The 17,274-nt window shown below is 40.3% G+C and overlaps 1 protein-coding gene across 1 annotated transcript in view; it reads left to right on the top strand.

The window, feature by feature from the left end:
• gbe1b (glucan (1,4-alpha-), branching enzyme 1b) overlaps positions 1-17,274 on the top strand; it is a 611,336-nt gene that overhangs the window by 445,154 nt on the left and 148,908 nt on the right. The window contains exon 11 of the mRNA XM_043701429.1: positions 13,701-13,811. Within this exon, the coding sequence (XP_043557364.1) occupies positions 13,701-13,811 (111 nt within the window). The remainder of the gene's footprint in view (positions 1-13,700; positions 13,812-17,274) is intronic.

Raw genomic sequence — 17,274 nt, 5'->3', positions numbered from 1 at the left:
CCACGTCCAACAAACTTCCCCCTCCCCCCCCCCCCTCCCCCCGCCCCCCCAGTCATTGTATGTCTTTTGACCATATATCGAAAAGGGAGGATTAAAAGTCACCAATGCATTCAATACTTCAGAATTTCCAAAAGATACCTTAGACATTGCCACATAAATAGGATACGACACCAACGGAAGCATTTTTTTTAACTGGGAGGAATCTCCTATGTATTTCCAGTGTACTAGATATCAAATGTGCTGTGAAGAGATATTATAATGTTTCGTTTCACATAATAAAGCATATCCAGAAATGTTCTAAGTGTTGGGAATCAACCACTTTCTATTTTAATGACAAGGCAGCATCTGAATTGGAGCTTAATTGTTTTATGTAGTAAAAGACTAATTACAATAGAGCCAGGTCAGAGATGATACCCTAAGTTGTTACTGTTCAGGAGGAGTTGTCTAAAAAAGAAAGGTTGAAAACGATACTCTTACAGTCATTAAAACATTGAGATATGAAGTATCTTACACTCCACAACTACCTTATGATGGAGCAGCATTCTGAAAGCTAGTGCTTCCAATTAAACCTTTTGGACTATAACCTGGTGTTGTATGATTTTTAGTTTTAAGTATGCGTGTCCTAGTTTTTAATCTATAAGTACGAACGTTTTTGTTTCTTTGACATAGGCAGATATATATTAAAAACTTCAACGCGGTCATCCATCACACTGAATGTTAGGTATGCTTGGTAACACAGACAGTGCATAGGAGTCTCGCTTGAAATTTAATACATGATTTTGACCTTGCATTCTTGGGTTCCTTTATTGTGTAAATCCAAAGCTGAACGTTCCTCAAACGGTTCTTCAGAGATTATCACCTTCCACACTGTAGTAAATGATTCACATAACAATCGTTTTCCATGCTATCTTTTAAAACATGTTACTTGGTGCAGAAAATTATTTAAACGGATGACGAATATTGGGATATTAAAAATACGTAAAGCAAAATACTGACTGAATTAAACTTATGAAAGAATAAACGGTTCTTCAGAGATTATCACCTTCCACACTGTAGTAAATGATTCACATAACAATCGTTTTCCATGCTATCTTTTAAAACATGTTACATGGTGCAGAAAATTATTTAAACGGATGACGAATATTGGGATATTAAAAATAAGTAAAGCAAAATACTGACTGAATTAAACTTATGAAAGAATGGTTTAGATCATAATCGAACAACGATCTCGTCCACTGTTGCTGTGATCTAAAGTTTTGCTAAACGCTTTTCCATCCACTTAGCATGCGCCATCGAAATTAAAGAGCCCATGAAAATCAATCTCTTAAGTAAATCAGCAGTGAATCATGTTAGAGAACAAATTGAATTTCCAATTGATTTATTTCCTCTTTATCACTTCCATGAGACAATAATTACCCTGGAGTAATAAACACGGAAAGCAGTTGTGCCTGCCATTCACTGGCAAAAGATTGCAACATGTACTATTCTAGACAACATTGGTGAGAATCACAAAATGCCCTGAGGTTCATATAGAGCGTGTGCTGTGTATGGATTCTAGATTGTTGGGTACAAAACTTCTTCCGAATAGTGAAGACAGATACCTATGCTCAAAAATGCTGATTAAGACCCGGAAGTTATAAACAAAATAACAGCTGATATGCAAATGAATGTCCTAAAATCTTCGAAATAGCTCTTAACCTGTTCTGTCTAAGTATTAAAAAAATTAACACCGGGTGAGACTCCACGAGGTTTGTGTGAAACTGCAAACTTTTGGAGACCCCGCTCCTCCCTCAGGAAGCTAGTGGGAGAGAATACGTTGAACACAGAATGTATTGGTAAAAGATCAAAGGGTCATGCGACTTGTGCGAATGCATTGAACAAACCCAGATAGTTACTAAGTCTTTAATCGGTTAGAATGAAGGTGCAGGTTTCAATTGATTAACATGTAAACGCGACAATTTCTCTCACATCCCTGCTCCAAGTTAACTTCATGTTTTGTCAGAATTAAAATATCATCTGAGTCTAACCATGTATACTTAGCAAGACTGAGGATGTAGTCTAGCGAAAATAAGCACGTGGGAAACAATATCACAATACCAACACGGTATTGTAACATAGAGCTTTACAATATTCTGTTGTCAAATATTTCACATTTCTTGCAAGTTGCAGGTGTGACGCTACTGTGTCTTAAAAGGAGATGTGTTCTGTCTGTTTCTCTTGCACTGAGATGTTGTGACAGAGGAGTCAGAATGTTTGCTTCAAACAGGCAATCGTTAAATTGCATGTGAATTCTCTACTGGTGTTTCTTTAAAAATATATATAAAGATAAAAGAAGAATGATTGATCTCAAGAAGCGTTTTTTAGTTGTGTTTTCTGTTAGTGAGGAGATTTCTACTGCTGCTGAGCGAACAGCCTGAGTTCTGTGCTGCTGCAATGTTAGACCAGAGGCTTCCTCTTCTAAAGGAGAGGTGCAGACTGTTCCTGTCGATATTCCGTTCTGCTGCACTGGAAACAGGCAGCACGTGAGAACGTTAACTGTTTTGCTAAATTGTCTTGCTGAGGTTTTGCTTATCGAATGCTGCCTAGTCATTAAGCGATGCATTATCTTGTTAATTATTTCAAACAAGTTAAAGCTATGCCAGTTATTTTTCTTTTGTATTTTAAGTCGTAATATAAAGTGTGTTTGATTAAAGCTAAGGATTGAGGGTGACCTTTAAATATTTTTATTAATGTCATGATGGGCGTAGGTAGAGGTAAATAGACAAAGTATTTTCAGTTGTTTGGAGGAGTCCAGAAATGAAATCCATTCGTTTAGGATGAGAGAGGGAAGATTTAAACGGGACTAAGGGTTAACTTTTTCACGCAAAGTTTGGTGTAAGTATTGAATGAGCTCCAAGTGAAAGTGGTGGAGGCAAGTAAAATTACAATATTTGAAAGGCATCTGGATAAGTACACTTGTAGGAATACTTTACAGGGATATGGAGCAAGTGCCGGAAAATGGGACTAGATTAATTTACGATATCTGTTCAGCATGGGCGAGTTGGACATTTGGTCTGTTTCTGTGACTCTATGACCCAAGGAAGCATTCACTTGGTGCAGGTGAGAACATAGAGATGTACAATACGGAAACAAACCCTTCAGTCCACCTCGTCCATGCTGACCAGATATCCTAACCTAATCTAGTCCCATTTGCCAGCACTTGACCCATGTCCTTCTAAACCCTTCCTGTCCATATACCCATCCAGATGCTTTTTAAATGTTGTAATTGTACCAGCCTCCACCACTTCCTCAGGCAGCTCATTCCATACACGCACACCTTTTACGTGAAAAAGTTGGTACCTTTTAAATCTTTCCCCCCTCACCCTAAACCTATGCCCTCTACTTCTAGACGACTCCACCCTGGGGATAAGACTTTGCCTATTTACCCTATCCATGCCCCTCATGATTTTATAAACCTCTATATAGTCACCCCTCAGCCTCTAATGCTCCAGGGAAAACAGCCCAGCCTATTCAGCCTCTCCCTATAGCTCAAACCCTCCAACCCTGGCAACAGAAATAGATAATTTACCATCCATATCAGTACATCAATAAAACGGAATAACCTCTATTTCTATGGAGCCTTGCAAACAGTCCCAAAGTACTTCACAGCCAACTAAATACTTTGGAAATAGCATCAGTGATGTAGACAGGTAATTTCCACACAGCAAGAATCTGCAGTCATGTAATAACTAGTTTTTTTGAATGAAGTTGGCTAAGGGATAAACGTTAGTAATCATTTAATTCACCATTTGTTCCCATTTACTTCTACTCCTCTTTCCCTCGGTCACAAATCCACTCATTCGACTAATGACAGATCCAACTCTTTCAATATGGGCAGAGATCTCTGATTCACCTTATATCACTAATGCATCTCAAGACCCTGAGGTAGTTGTGAAATTCACATAGGATTTACCCTGTCTCGACTGCTCCATGGTACAAACAAGAGAGAGTTCGGGTGACCAACATCTCTCAGACTTGGGTTGTTGGCCCTGCAATTACCCCAATTTATTGATAGATTGAGCTTATCGCTGCTCAGAAGTAACTTTATGTGAATCAACAATCAGAAGTCATGACTTGAGCTCCTATTTTTCCAGCTCCTCAGTTCTACACATCAGTACTGGTTAAACTAACCTAAATATGAAAAACAGTGGTGACCCAGTTCACACAATACACTTGTTCAGCACTCTAACTGGGATAAGCTGATGTTTTGCGAAAATTAAACATCTCTGTCGCTGCTTATTTCTTTTGTTTGAGTCCAGGTGTGATTCCACTGTCAGTGAAAAACCAGTGATGCGCACCCTTAATCAGAGGTATTTAGATTGTATGAATAGGACAGCAACAGCAACATTTCTCAAATCTGCAGATAAGATGTGATGGTTGTGTGATTCTGAATGGCAAGCAGCACATTTACATGCATTGTCATCATCCAGTGAACTGACCATGTGAATGTATGGGAGAAAACGCAGTATAGAAGGAGGCCATTTAGTCTACTGTGCTCCTGCTGGCTGAAGGAAAGTTTTCCAGTCTCTTTCCTGTATGATGGTACCTCAAGTATGTGGGTTTTAAATATGGTGAGAGCTTCTGCCTATACCACTGTTTTACACAGTGAGCTCGACCTCCACCGCCCTCTCTGGGTGAAAAATGTTTGTAATTCAGCTCGAATCGTCTACTCTGTGCCATATCAGTATTGAACTCTGTGTCAAGATATGTAGCTCCTCCTTATCCACTCTCAAGAGGCTTCTTGTCATTTATTCCCTTCAATTAAATCTCCCTAAGGTCCAAAAAAAGTCCAAATTTTGTCTCATCACCAAAATGTTCCATTCCTGGTAACTTCATTAATCTCCTCTTATCCTTACAAATGCAGTTATATCAATCACATAATGTGTGACCAGAACTGTACGCAACACTCTAACTGGAGTGCAACTAATGTTTTGGCATCACCTTTGTGTTCTTTTAAGCTGTGCATTGTCCATTTAAGGAAAGTCTGTCTCTGCCGTCTTGACTAACATACCTATCTGTTATGTGGTGTACCAGGATCTGTGGACATACACCCCAAGGTTCCTATGTGCAGCATTCAGTATACACTTCTCAGGATCATAAAATTATTGTGTAATCCTTTGCTTTGTTTGTCGTCCCCAAATGCAATGGCTCACACTTGCCAGGATTGAATTCCATTTGCCACTTTTTCATTTCATTGGTATCCTTCTGTAATAACAGATCTAATCTTTGTAATTATTTGATCATTCTCCACATATTTAAATGATTCATGCATACCACAATAAACAGAACCAGTACTGAGCCCTGAAAACAAGGTGTATGGTATTTATTTAGAACCCTGCATGGACAAGCTGGTCATGTAGATAATTTCTAATCTTCGGAGACGTTATTCCATACCTCTAGAGAAGATAAGACTTGAACTTGGGCTTTCTGGCTCAGAGGTAGAAACACCACCACTGCATCCAAACAGCCATGTTAATAGTGCATGAATTATATTTAATTGCATTCAGTTGGGCATTAACTGGGGATTGACCTGTGGAAAGAGAAACTGGATTGGGAAATGTATGTTCATAATGTGTCTCTGTGTATAAATGCTTATAAAAGTGTTTAAAGAAAAGATATTTAGACAAACAGGAGCAGGAGGAGACCATTCAGTCCCTTGAGGCTGCTCCATTCAAATAGTTCATGGCTAACCTCAAAACTATTCTTCTGCACTTTGACCTTAGTTCTTAAATTCTTTAATATCGAGAAAAATATATATATTAGGTTCTCATCTTACCACTGACGTTCTGGAAGAGGTCACAAGTTATTGTTTTGGTCCCTGATCAGCCCAATTCTTTCATTAGTTATCCTTTGCTCTTTTGGTTTTTCATGAATTTACTTGTCAATATTTTCTCTTGCCCTTAGCTTGCTTTCCTTATTACTTTGAAATTTTACTCCTTAACTTGAAATACCTCTCTCAGCTTTCTGCAGTGTTGAGCTCCTGGCATCTGATATACCTTCTTTTGGATTATCCTAATCTGTGTCCCCTTTGACATAGAGTTAGGTCGACATTCATTGACCCACACCTTCGTTGTGGGAGCAGATTTGTACGAAATTCTCTTGAACTCATCTATTTATTGAAGTTAGTGGAAAGCTAATCGGAATTTCTTGAAACAAAAGTTTGATAACATTAGGAATGGTAGTCAATGTATGTCCTTAATTCAAAGTTAATATCCATGTTATCCTGACTAATAAACATGCAGATTTAAAGTGAAAACAAAAGTGCCAGAAATACTAAGTAGATCTAGCAGCATTTTCAGTAAAAGAGAGAAGCTAATGTTCAGGCCACAATAGCTGTTTCTTTCTCTGAGATACTGTCAGACATGCTGAATGTTTCCTCAGTTTCTGTTTTTTTTTTCAGATTTCCAGCACTGCAGTATCTTTCTTTTGTTCAATTTTGAAAAATTGGCTGATAATAAGGAATCCCAAGCTCTCTGTTAATTGGCTATAGTGTTTATAGTGTTGGATTGGGCATAAATCCCAATTGGACTGTATGCACTTGAGCCCCTACACCTGCAATATCTCTGATTAAGGAATAGTTAGGTGAAACGTGAACACTTCATTCCACTTGTGTGTACACAAAGTAATAAGCAATTCTAACAAACTGACCTTATTCTAGCTGTGGATCAGAATTCTTAGAAATAAAGTAAGTGGGTTCAATTCCCAACTCCATCCAAAAATTCAGTTCTGGTACTGAGGGAGCGGTGCCTTTCAGCTGAGGTGTTAAATATCTTCCTGTCAATTTGTCTTAAAGCAACACACTTTGATGTACAGTGTGTGAGTTTACTGTTAGGCCAGTATTTGTCATTTGATAAATTAATGAAAACAAAAGATCATCTGGTCATTAGCATGTTGGTGTCTGTGTGATCTTGCTATGCTTAAAGAGGCTGCAATATTAATCTATGTTATAATATTGACAAGACTTCAATAAAGCATTTCAATGGTATAAGGTACTTTGGAGCAGCCCGAAGTTGTGAATGGCAACACAGCAATGTAAATTGTGTTTATTTTTCTTCTGACACTACAAAACATGTCTGAGTTGATGAATGGAGATGCTTAATCTCTTCCCTCTTTGTTTTTAAACGGTGTACAGATATTAATAGGAGGCAAAGTCAGTTTAAAGTAAAATCAATGCCACTTATCTGATGTGAAGCTGATGTGATGGTGTTGAGGCTGGTTGTCTGTACCCAGCAGAATAGTAGAGAAAACAAATTTTCTGACTTGTGTGTTGTGTAGATCTACCCCTGTCAAGTTGACAATCCAAGAATAGACAATTCTGTACAGAGTGGCACTTCAATTAGTCCACTGTCTGTTTAAAGCAAATGTTATCTATAAAGTACAACAGTATCACAGTAAATCTCTGGTGCACTGAGGTGCACGACTTTTATGAACAATGCATGCAAGAATACGTTGACCATCTCTAGTAGTCAGAGTGGAAATATAAACTCCTTTTCAGATATAATTAATTTTGTTTTAAAACCTGACATGGTGGGATTTAAATGTTGGGGTGCTAATGCAGTTTTATACTGTTAGGGAAGTAATTGTGAATAGCAACAATACATATCCATTACTTGAGGATTATCAGATCGACCACAATCGAATTGGATGGTGGAACAGATTCCATGGGCTGAATAGCCTGTTTCTAATCCTATGTCTTACAGTCTTAGAGCAGCAGTTTACTTTCCATTTGTTTGTTCTTGGAAGCCTGTTGTTTCTCCATCTGCCAATCTTATGAAATAGAATCATTATACTTCCTTCTAGTGTGAGAACAAGCATCTTTAATTCTCAGTATGTGCAGTAATAAGCCTGTATTGTATTCCCTTTAGTGTAGAAGTCTCAGGTGTGACCTAATCACATGTCTGCACAGTAAGTAGAGAGAAATTACTTGCTTTGATTGAAGAGCAAGATCAGAACAAGGACATTGAACCTGTAACTGAGAGCTAGGGAATAGAGGGATGATGTTGAGTGACACCTCTTATTGCAAAGTAGGTACGGAAATCTGGAACTCTCTTCCCCCCCCCCCCCCAAATATTTATGAATTCCTGCTGGCTATTTAGAGCTTGTAAAGCTGAGAATAGAAAAGGGACCCTCTTGTGGCACAGTGGCAGCATCCAATCCCTGGATCAGGAGGCCCAGGTTCAAGTCCCACCTGCTCTGTGTAATTACATCTCTGAACAGGTTGGTTAGAAAAAAATACAAAAGCAAAATGTTGTGGATGCTGGAAATTGCAGCAGGATAGGAGCACCAATCTGAATGATTACTTTGCATCAGTGTTCACTAAGGAGAAGGACATGAATGTTGAGATGAGAGATAATAATACTCTGGATCACGTTGACATAAGTAGGGAAGATGTGTTGCGTAGGCTAAAGGTTATTAAGATAGACAAATCCCCAGGACCAGATGGGATCTATCCCAGGTTGTTGAGGGAGGTGAGAGAGGAAATAACTAGGACCCTGACAGATATCTTTGTGGCATCCTTAAATATAGGTAAAGTGGCAGAGGACTGGAGATTTTCTCATGTTGTCCCCTTGTACAAGAAGGATAGTAGGGATATTCCGGGTGACTACAGACTAGTGAGCCTGACGTCAGTGGTGGGAAAGTTGCTAGAAAAGGTACTGAGGGATAAAATTTATTTGTATCTGGAAAAGAATGGGCTTTTCACTGATCAGCAACATGGCTTTGTGCGGGGGAGATCGTGCCTTGCCAACTTAATAGAGTTCTTCGAGCAAGTGACCAAGTTGATAGATGAAGGAAAGGCTGTAAATGTCATATACATGGATTATAGTAAGGCGTTTGATAAGGTTCCCCACGGTAAACTAATGGAGAAAGTGAAGTCACATGGTGTGCAGGATGTTCTCGCTAGGTGGATAAAGAACTGGTTGAGCAACGGGAGACAGAGTAGTAGTAGTTGAAGGGAGTTTCTCGAAATGGAGAAAGGTGACCAGTGGTGTTCCACAGGGATCAGTGTTGGGGCCACTGTTGTTTGTGATATACATAAATGATCTGGAAGAGGGCACTGTTGGTATGATCAGCAAGTTTGCTGAAGGCACGAAGATTGGTGGAGTAGCAGAAAGCATAAGGGATTTACAAAGAATATAGGTGAATATAGATAAACTGGAGAGTTAGGTGGAGAAGTGGCAGATGGAGTTCAATCCAGGCAAATGTGAGGTGATGGATTTTGGGATGTTTAATTCGAAAGTGAATTATACAGTAAATGGAAGAGCCTTGGGAAAAGTTGCTGAGTAGACAGTCTGGGATTGTCCATTGTACCCTCAAGGTGGCTGCACAGGTGAATAAAGTGGTCAAGAAGCCATATAGTACGCTTGCCTTCATCGGACGGGGTATTGAGTATAAGAGCTGGCGGATCATGTTAAAATTGTACAAGACTTTGGTTTGGCCACATTTAGAATACTGTGTACAGTTCTGGTCGCCACATTACCAAAAGGATGTGGACGCTTTGGAGAGGTTGCAGAGAAGGTTTACGAGGATATTGCCTGGTATGGAAGGTGCTAGCTATGAAGGGAGGTTGAGTAGGTTAGGTTTATTTTCACTAGAAAAAAGGAGATTGAGGGGGGACCTGAATGAAGTTTATGAAATCATGAAGGGTATAGACAGTGTGGATAGAGACAAGCTTTTTCCCAGGGTGAAGGATTCACTAACGAGAGGTCACGCTTTCAAGGTGAGAGGTGAACAGTTTAAGGGGCATACACGTGCCAAGTACTTTACACAGAGGGTGGTGGGTGCCTGGAACATGTTGCCAGCAGAGGTGGTAGAGGCTGGCACGGTAGATTCATTTAAGATGCATCTGGACAGATGCATGAGTAGGTGGGGAGCAGAGGGATACAGATGGTTAGGAATTGGGCAACAGGTTTAGGCAGTGGATTTGAATCGGCTCAGGCTTAGAGGGCCGAAGGGCCTGTTCCTGGGCTGTAAATTTTCTTTGTTCTATGTAAAGAAAAACAATGTTCATGTTTTGGATCTTGAGAAAAATCAAGTCCTACATTTATTTGAAACTGAGATTATTTTCTGCTGGATGACAGTATCATGGTACAAGGTAAAAACAATGACTGCAGATGCTGGAAACCAGATTCTGGATCAATGGTGCTGGAAGAGCACAGCAGTTCAGGCAGCATCCGAGGAGCTTCAGCAAAATCGACGTTTCGGGCAAAAGCCCTTCTTCAGGAAGGGCTTTTGCCGAAATGTTGATTTTGCTGAAGCTCCTCGGATGCTGTCTGAACTGCTGTGCTCTTCCAGCACCATTGATCCAGTATCATGGTACAGACTAGCCACTTCTAATGAAATGGTACATTAAGTTTGATGAGCCAAAATGAATATTATGTTTCCTAACAATAAAACAATGAATTGTGAATGCTGGCAATCTGGAACAGAAATTGCTGGAGAAACTCAGCAGGTCTGGCAACATCTGTGGGGAGAAAGCAGAATTAACTTTGTTGTTCCAATGACTCTTGATTAGTCTCATGTTTCACAACAAGGAGAACGTTGAGAATGGGAGCCAACCTAAATAGGAAGAGGTTAAAGACTTATGGTTAAAGATTAGAGAATAAAGGTGGAAGCTTTTGTTCAGGAATCATAGATTACCTCAAAGGACCAGGGGTCAAAGTTGTACATGGTTTGAAATCACAATCAGCAGGTGAGATACAATGCAGGAGTTAAAGAAATAGAGGCATTGCATCTGTAACAGATAAGAAAGATTCACTAATTTAGGATCCATTAAACATATGGTGAAGCATAGAATTGTACAGTACAGAAGAGGCCCTTTGGTACATCGAGTCTGTTCTGGCAAAACTGCTTCAAATATGCACTGGTTCAACCTTTCATCATTTGGCCCATAGCCTGAATGTTATGATATTGTGTGAACATTTCAAGTACTCATCGAAATACCTTTTTTGAAGGTTGTGAGGTTTTCCACCTGTAATACCCTCCCATGCAGTAGGGTAAAATGATTTTCCTCAAGTCTCCTCTAAACTTCATGCCTTTCACCTGAAAATTACACCCCTCAGTATTAACCCATCAGTAAATGGAAGTAGCTGCTTTCTATCCACTCTATGTCCATCAGAATCATATGCACCTCTATGAGAGAGCCACTCAGACTTCGCTGTTCTAAATGAAACAAGCTTATCCGACCTCTCTTCATAACTAAGGGGCTCCATACTAGAATCTCTTCTGTAATAACATTGCTCCCATAGTGTGGTAACTGGAACTGCACACAGGTTAGGCCATAGCTGAAGTACTAAGCTTTGTACAGCTCCAACATAACCTCTCTACTCTTATAACCACAACTCATAAAGACAGGTGTCCTGTATACCTTCCTGAAGAAGGGCTTATGCCCGAAACGTCGATTCTCCTGTTCCCTGGATGCTGCGCTTTTCCAGCAACACATTTCCAGCTCTACCTTCTTAAGTACCCAATTAACCTGCCCTGCCACCTTCTGGGATCTGTAAACAAGCTCTCTGAGATGTCCTTTTGGGTTTCTTCGTGTCCTGCCATTCATCTTGGACCACCTTGTCTTGTTACATTTTTCAAAGTATATCACCTCATACTTTTCAGGGCTAAGTTCATCTGCCACTGATCCTCCCATGTGACCAATCCATCTAATTCCTCCTGTAACCTAAGGCTTTCTTCCTAACTCTCAACCACCTGGCCAATCTTCATATCATTGGCAAACTTACCTTGCATCTTCCCTTCTCAGCATATTTTCTTATATATTGGTTTTATATATGCCATTGAACGTTAACAAATCCAGCGCTGATCCCTATAGTATATCTTTGGACACTGGCCTTTTCACACATACAGTCTTCTACCACCACCCTTTCCTATCACTAAGCCAATTTTGGATCCAACTTGTCAAGTTATCCCGATCCCATGTGCTCTTACCCTCTTTATTAGTTTTCCAAATGGGACTTTGTCAAACCCTTTGCTGAAATCCATAATGAAATAAACTACATCAACAGCGCAAGTTTTCTGTCCACCTGGACAACTCCTCAACAATATCTAGACAGGACCATCTTCTGACAAAACCATGCCAACTGGCCCTAGTCTAATCTTACCTCTCCTAAGCGAAGATTAGTTATCTCCTTCAGATTTTTCCCCAACAGTTTCCTTGCGGTTGATGTGAGACTCATTAGTTTGAATTTCTCTGGTTTATCTCAACCACCCTTCTTGAAATAGAACAGCATTAGCTGTCCTCCAGTCCTCTGGCACCTTTCCTGTGGCTAGAGAGGAATTAAACATTTGAGTCTGAGTCCTTGTAGTCGTCTTGAGCTAATGAGGGAGTTAGTCTAGAACCAGTCTGGATCAACTTTGTAAAGCTTCTCTCTGTCCAAAGTGATGTTCTTTCCCTCCTGTATGCTCATTAATTTACTTTTTTTTCATAGCGATCAGATCATTGTCTCATTTCAATTGCCTTATTTAGTACTTTCCTCAATCAGGAGGAGAGCCATTTCTGTTCTCTCAATTCTGTATACGGTTAGAAGACAATTAGTTTTGATGCTGATGAAGAGACTTCAGTGTGACATGGCTTTGGCAATATCTGGAATGCGCTCCTCGAAGGGCAATGGCAGCAAAGTATGTAATAACATTCAGAGATGGATTGGTAGATTGTTGAAATGGAAGAATAATTACAGGGCCATGAGGAGCTGGCATAGGTGCAATGGACTGATTGGCAGCCTGTGCATCATGATTCTGTGGCTTGGATTGAATGCTCCCTCATGGCAGGGCTGAGGACAAATTGAATCTAGCAGGGGCCTGCTCCCCCTAGGTTTTGATGAGCAAGTGCCAAATAGTGGGCCATAAGTAATTGTCCTTAAGGGCAAATATCATGCTTTCTGCCCCCCAACAGTCACTTAGCTCTGAAATAGCGGCAGGACAGTCATTTTTCCCTGTATAAGACTTCCACCTTGACATTTTAGGTAGGGGAAGGGATGATGGATGGGTCCATGGTACTTTGTGTCATTCAACTCATGATTCTACAATGCTAGAAACACAGAATGAGTCAATATCATTTGAAATTCAGAAAGGTGGGTTAACATTGCTCATACAATGTTTTTGTCAGAGCTCTTCTGATGAAAGGTCTTCAGCTGAAACACAAACTATTCTTTCTTTCCTCTTTTGAAATATTAATGCAGCTGCTATGCTTCTTTTTACCATAGTTACAGACAGTGCATAGCAGTGAGCAAGACCTCCTAATTGTGCTTATAGTTGCAGTGACATCTGCCAGCTTTTTATTTTGTGAAGCTGGCGACTTTTGTGTGTAGCTGGATTAAAAATCCTGTGATTGGTTGAACCTAGATTCTGTCTCTTCAAACAAAATTAGTGGTGCTATTATCTGATTTGTAAAACAAGTCAGCTATTGCCACAGAATTTTTATCTGTTACCTGCGACTTAATTGCTTTTCTATTGCATAATAACTGCTGAAAAATTTGCGTATAAATTTAATCTGTTTTAATACGAAAGGACTGGGGAGCCTGACGGAAAATAGATAATGAAATTTTTAAACAATTTTGATTGTCACTTTCCGACTCTGTCTAATGTGATTTAGTTTTAACTAAGTGTTTGTGCCACAGGGACAATGTCTAAACTGTAACTCCTCTTAATGACTGCAGATATTGAAAGAGTTGAAAGATGAAGACTGGAACATGGGTAATATTATCTACACATTAACAAACCGGCGATATGGAGAGAAGTGTATCGCCTATGCCGAGAGCCATGACCAGGTAATCCCTTATCCAGAATTGGTTGACCCATTGTTGTTGTTGTTCGAGCTGTGTGCACCGATCATATGTCCATTTCATCACTGGGGTAGCCTTGTTCCTCTTCTGTCTTATTGCCTAACTGGGCTCCATCTCAGCTCAGCTTTCCTGAGAAGCCCTCACCCATGATTATTCCCATACACATTGTATCTCTATTGAGAACTACGCTACCTGGTTGTCAACTCTCAGCAACTATCCTTGTATTTGATGACCTATATTGGCTCTCAGTCAACGTGTAATTTGACTTTAAAATTCTCCTCATTTTCAAATCCCTTCACAGCCTCACTGCCATTTCCTATCTATGCAATCACCTGCAGTCCCTCAGCATTCAGAGGTATCTGCACTGCTCTCATTTAGACCTCTGGAACATCCCTGATTTTAATCGCTCCACCATTGGTAGACTGGTACCTTTTGGTTGCCTGGGCACCAAGCTCTGGAATTCCCTCCCTCCACCTCCCAGTCTCTTTGACTTTTTTTTCCTTTTTAAGACATTCCTTAAAGCCTACCTTATCTGATCAGTGTAATTCAGTGTTAAAGTTTGCTTTATAGTACTCTTGTGAAGCATCTTTGAACATTTGTGTGTCATAGGCACTATATAAGCAATAGGCTTTCTTTGTTACTTTTAGATGTCATTATCCTGACATGCCTCTAGCTGTCTTCAATTTTCCACTCTGAAATGATCCAAAGTTCTATTACTCATATCTTAACTGCCACCAAGTCCTTTGTACCAATCATCCTGTTCGCCGCTCAGTGACCTAGGTGTTGTTTCCCATTCTGGCCTCTTGAGTTTACCAGTATACAGTGCTAATATCGAAAGCTTTATTAAATAGAGTACAAGAACATGGTGGTTGGGTTGACTTGTATTATCACAGAATTGTTACGCAGAATGAGACCGTTTGCCTGCTATTCACTGAGATCATGTCTAATTTCATAATCCTCAACTTCACTTTCTTGCTTTTCCCTATAACCAATGATCCCTTAGTATTAAATGTCTGGCTATCTCAGCCTTGAATATTTCATGACCCAGCCTTGATAGCCCTCTGTAGTGAAGAATTTCATGGATTCACACCTGTCTAGAAGAAATGCCTCCTCATCTCTGTCTTAAACGTGCAAATTCTTATTCTGATATTATGCGCTCTGGTCTTAGTCTCTCCCACAGCGGAGAATAACTTTCAATAAAAGGTCACTTGTCATTCTTCTCAACTTCAGTGCATACAAGCTCAACTGCTTAACAGCTCCGCCTGTAAAAACCCCTCCATTTCCAGAATCTACTGAACCTTCTTTGGACTACCTCTAATGGCAGCATACCTCTCCTTGGTAACAGAACCAAAACAATATTTCAGGTGTAGTCTGACTCATGCATTGTACTGTTATATCAAGGCTTCCCTATTTTTATATTCTGTTCCCTTTGATAGTACGTTAACTGTCCTCAGCTGGGAAAGTGGTCAAAAATGTTTTATTGACTTTAATATTGCTTCACTGATCCTATTCTACAATGCTGTCTGGAAGCATTACGTGAGGTCAGGATATGTGTTAATTGATGATTGAAATGCAAGAGGCCTAACAGGGAAGGCAGATGAACTCACAGCGTGGTAAGGAACATGGGACTGGGATATCACAGCAGAGAACATTGAACATTACAGTGCAGTACGGCCCCTACGGCCCTCGATTAGTGTGCTGACCTGTGAAGTTAATCTGATGTTCATCTAACCTACGCTATTCCATTATTATCCATATGTATGTCCAATGCCCATTTAAATACCCTTAACATTGGTGAGTCTACTGCTTTTCAAGGTAGGCCATTCCACGCCCCTACTACTCTCTGAGTAAAGAAACTACCCCTGATAACTGTCCTAAATCTATCACCCCTCAATTTAAAGCTATGTCCCCTCATGTTAGCCTTCACCATCCGAGGAAAAAGGCTCTCACTGTCCACCCTATCTAACCCTCTGATTATCTTATACGTCTCGATTAAGTCACCTCTCAACCTTCTTCTCTCCATTGAAAACAGCCTCAGTTCCCTCAGGCTTTCCTTGTAAGACCTTCCTTCCATACCAGGCAATATCCTAGTAAATCTCTTCTGAACCCTTTCCAAAGCTTCCACATCCTTCCGATAATGAGGTGACCAGAAATGCACGCAATACTCCAGGTGCGGCCTTACCAGTGTCTTGTACAACTGAAGCATGACCTTGTAGCTCCGAAACTCAATCCCCCTGCTAATAAACAGCAATGCACCTTATGCCTTCTTAACAACCCAATCAACCTGAGTGGCAACTTTGAGGAGTTCATGCACCTGGACACCGAGATCTCTCTGTTCATCTACACTGCCAAGAATTTTACACTGCATTCCTGTTATTTCTTCTGAAGTGAACTACCTTAAACTTCTCCGTATTAAACTATTTCCCACTTATCAGCCCAGCTCTTCAGCTTATCCATGTCCCTCTGTAACCCACAGCATCCTTCATCACTATCCACAACTCTGCCTACCTTAGTGTCATCCGTAAATTTACTAACCCATCCCTCTACGCCCACCTCCAGATCATTTATAAAAATGACAAACAGCAATGGGCCCAAAACAAATCCTTGCAGCGATTACAGAAATATGTCTCAGGGATGGACAGGACTGGCAGCTTAATGTTCAAGGATAGAAATGCTACAGGAAGGTCAGAAAGGGCGGCAAGAGAAGAGGAGGAGTGATGCTTTTGATAAGAGGAGCATTACAGCTGTACTGAGGGAGGATATTCCCAGAAATACATCCCGGGAAGTTATTGGGTGGGGCTGAGAAATAAGAAAGGGATGATCACCTTATTGGGATTGTATTATAGAACCCGCCCCCCCCGCCCCAAAAGTCATCGGGAAACTGAGAAACAAATTTGTAAAGGGATTTTAACTTTCCAAACATACACTGGAACTGCCAGTGTTAAGGGCTTAGATGGAGAGGAATTTGATAAGTGTATACAAAAAAAATTTCTGATTCAGTAGGTGGATGTACCTACTGGAGAAGGTGCAGAACTTGACCTACTCTTGGGAAATAAGGCAGGGCAGGTGACTGAGGTGTCAGTGGGGGAGCACTTTGGGACCAGAGACCATAATTCTATTAGTTTTAAAATAGCAATGGAAAAGGATTGACCAGATCTAAAAGTTGAATTTCTAAGTTGGAGAAAGGCTAATTTTGACAGTATTAGGCAAGAACTTTCAAAAGCTGATTGGGTACAGATGTTTGCAGTTAAAGGGATGGCTGGAAAATGGGAAGCCTTCAGAAATGAGATAACGAGAGTCCAGAGACAGTATATTCCTGTCAGGGTGAAAGGGAAGGCTGGTAGCTATAGGGAATGCTGGATGACTAAAGAAATTGAGGTTTTGGTTAAGGAAAAGAAGGAAGCATATGTCAGGTATAGACAGGATAGATCGAATGAATCTTTAGAAG

This window comes from Chiloscyllium plagiosum, chromosome 12, assembly GCF_004010195.1.
Source record: "Chiloscyllium plagiosum isolate BGI_BamShark_2017 chromosome 12, ASM401019v2, whole genome shotgun sequence".
Taxonomy (NCBI): Eukaryota; Metazoa; Chordata; class Chondrichthyes; order Orectolobiformes; family Hemiscylliidae; genus Chiloscyllium; species Chiloscyllium plagiosum.
The sequence above is the reverse complement of the archived record's forward strand: the minus strand, read 5'-3'. Positions and strand labels throughout refer to the sequence as shown.